Source organism: Montipora foliosa, chromosome 7 (assembly GCF_036669935.1).
Source record: "Montipora foliosa isolate CH-2021 chromosome 7, ASM3666993v2, whole genome shotgun sequence".
Classification (NCBI taxonomy): Eukaryota; Metazoa; Cnidaria; class Anthozoa; order Scleractinia; family Acroporidae; genus Montipora; species Montipora foliosa.
In genome coordinates this window covers 38108473-38110972 of record NC_090875.1, presented here as the reverse complement: position 1 = coordinate 38110972, position 2500 = coordinate 38108473, and the positions used below count along the sequence as shown (strand labels likewise).

Here is a 2500-nt window from a genome sequence, read left to right as displayed (position 1 = left end):
AAGATGGCCCTTGAAATATATGGTTTCTTGCGAACAAAGATTTATAAGAATCATCTCTTTCAAGACGTGTTCGTAGTTGATAACACAAAGTCGGGAAGTGAAAATGATTGTCAGGAGGTGATACGGCTGAGGGAAGAAATCCTTGCTATTGCCAAGGAATTACCTCATTTGAAACAACCCATCCCATTGAAGTGGCTGAAGTATGAGAATGAACTCCACCGCCTTCGTGAAGAGGGTCACAAGTGGATACCTAAAGAGAAAGCCATGGAAATCGCCTTTGATACGTGTGGTTTGAGGGATGATGACGAGTTTTGCGCGGCCACAAACTTTTTACATGATCAGAGAATTTTGATTCATTTTAGTGGACAACAAGCGCTGGAAAGGATGGTTATACTGGATCTTCAATGGCTCATTGATATCTTCAGGAGTGTCATTACCGTTAAGCCTTATGAGCGATCAGAGAGAACCGTTGAAGATCTTTGGCATAAACTTGAAATGACGGGAATATTGGATGAAAGGCTGCTAATTCATGCCTGGAAGTCTTTGTCCGTAACCGAGGAAACCCACAGAAGCCTTCTAGCGATTATGGAAAGATTTAGCTTGCTCTGTTCCTGGCCAACTCAGGATGCAAACCAACAATATCTTGTACCGTCCATGCTCAAATCGGCTCCAACAGATGACGTTTTTAAGCTACTTGACTCGATTCAAGTTCCTTCGCTCTTCATAAGGTTTGAATTGGGTCGAGTGCCCCCTGGTCTTTTCCCCCGTCTTGTCCTACAGTTTTACCAGTGGAGCAAGAAGGAATGGAAGAGTCCAGTAAATCCTGAACTGTCTCGAAACTTTGCGCTGTTTCATATACTTCCTGATCAAGGAACTTCCGTCATTTTCCTTTGTCATTCTTTCTGTATCGAAGTCGCGGTTCACACCGGAGATTGTGCCGTTGAAACAGCAACATCAGGTCTCAATTATGGCAATTTTGATATGTCTACAAGCCTTGCAATCCACTGGCAGCTTAGAATGATTCTAGAGAGCATGCGAAAAGAGTTTGACTGGCTAAGCAACATACGATTTGAAATGTGCGTCTGCTGTCCAATTTGTTCATTGAAAGGAACTGTCAAATGCCGTGCTCACGATGTGCGTGGCTGCGAGTGTCTACATTTATTGTCGGAATCAGAGTTACAGCAATGCCAATTCTGCACCAAACCTGGTATCCGAGGAGATTGCAGGATTCGCATTCAGATGTTTGCACCATGGTTTTCTTTTTCAGTTGCACAAGCAAGAGGAACTTCAGTCAATCAGGTTTGTTTGCAGTTTGTCAACATTAATAATTACATTTTAATTTGCGGCGCTGTAATAGTAAATTAACCCTCTCTATTTGATGTTTCACAAATTCCTATTTCAGGCTGGTTTCGTGCCCAAAATTATTTTCATGTTCTATAACATTCTTTTCTTTTTTGTGAACCTTTAAGCATTTTTAATATATGAGTCATTATTTTACTTTATTTTATTTCTTTTTTTCAGAATTAAAAGTTGATATAGCAGGTATTCGCTATTGAATAGTAAGCAAAGGAAAGTGCGACCTTTCAGCCATTAAAAAAAATTAACAACAGAAATTCCTGTTAACCTCAAGGGCTGGCTTCGCCCTTGTATTTGGGGCTGGTTTCTGGGATAGCTCAAGCGCCAACTCGTATTACTGAAACCATACATAAATTCAGTTGTTACGTGATAAGCTTGAATCGTTTTAACAAGCGTAAACTGCATCGAAAACTGATTGAAAGTCTCAGGTAGGATTTGTCAAAAATGATATCAACCAAACGGGAAACTGTCCAACCACGTGCGCACTTCAAACAGCGGGGGTGTGAGTTTAGTGGACGTCCGACTAACTGTTGTGTTCTTCAAGTCCTTTGCGCCTTATCAGAATACAGGCAAATGAAAATCTAAGGAAAGTGTTATTTGTTTTTTTTATTCTATGACTAGACATCTCTTGGGTATGGCACCGTTGGAAGAAGCCCTGCTTCTCTTAAGAAAGGTGGGTTTTTTCATCCTTAAACAAGGTTGTAGACAGTGGACAACTCGCAAAAATTGGTACTTTTGAACATTTAAGCTTAATGCTTCTTCTCACATGTGATCCTGAGGAAGGGAAGAGCAATAAAGACGGCATCGCTTTTAGGAAAGTTCCACTGAAATAATTTTAATTTCAGTGGGAACTAAAGAGAAGATCCAATCTGACCATTTGATGCATTAACCTCGTCAAGAAGAATATTTTGTGCCAAATTATGTTTAATATTCTTAGCTTCCACTATTCACTGTATTTCTGTATCTCCTTTATCTAATGTTATATATTCACTTCTCAGCTGCGTCTGAAAAGGCACTCGCTTTGCCCGAAGAAGTTGTAAATGCTATTCACGTTCCATCATGTGATCCTAAGGGTGTCGTGTTACGGTTTCAAGAGAGTCTTCGTTTGACGCCTACAGCACTGGATAATCCAGAGAACGAGGAC

The 2500-nt window shown here is 40.5% G+C and overlaps 1 protein-coding gene across 6 annotated transcripts in view; it reads left to right on the top strand.

Annotated features, from left to right (window-relative positions):
• Positions 1-2500, top strand: part of LOC138009470 (uncharacterized) — a 210653-nt gene that overhangs the window by 176026 nt on the left and 32127 nt on the right. For all 6 annotated transcript variants that reach the window (XR_011124400.1, XR_011124399.1, XR_011124401.1 and 3 more), the window contains 3 exons: positions 1-1299; positions 1978-2029; positions 2355-2500. The exon at positions 1-1299 is cut by the window's left edge and continues 881 nt beyond it; the exon at positions 2355-2500 is cut by the window's right edge and continues 97 nt beyond it. Coding sequence is in view for 1 of the 6 variants with exons in the window: in XM_068856497.1 (XP_068712598.1) it covers positions 1-1299; positions 1978-2029; positions 2355-2500 (1497 nt within the window). In the remaining 5 variants the exon portion in view is untranslated. The remainder of the gene's footprint in view (positions 1300-1977; positions 2030-2354) is intronic.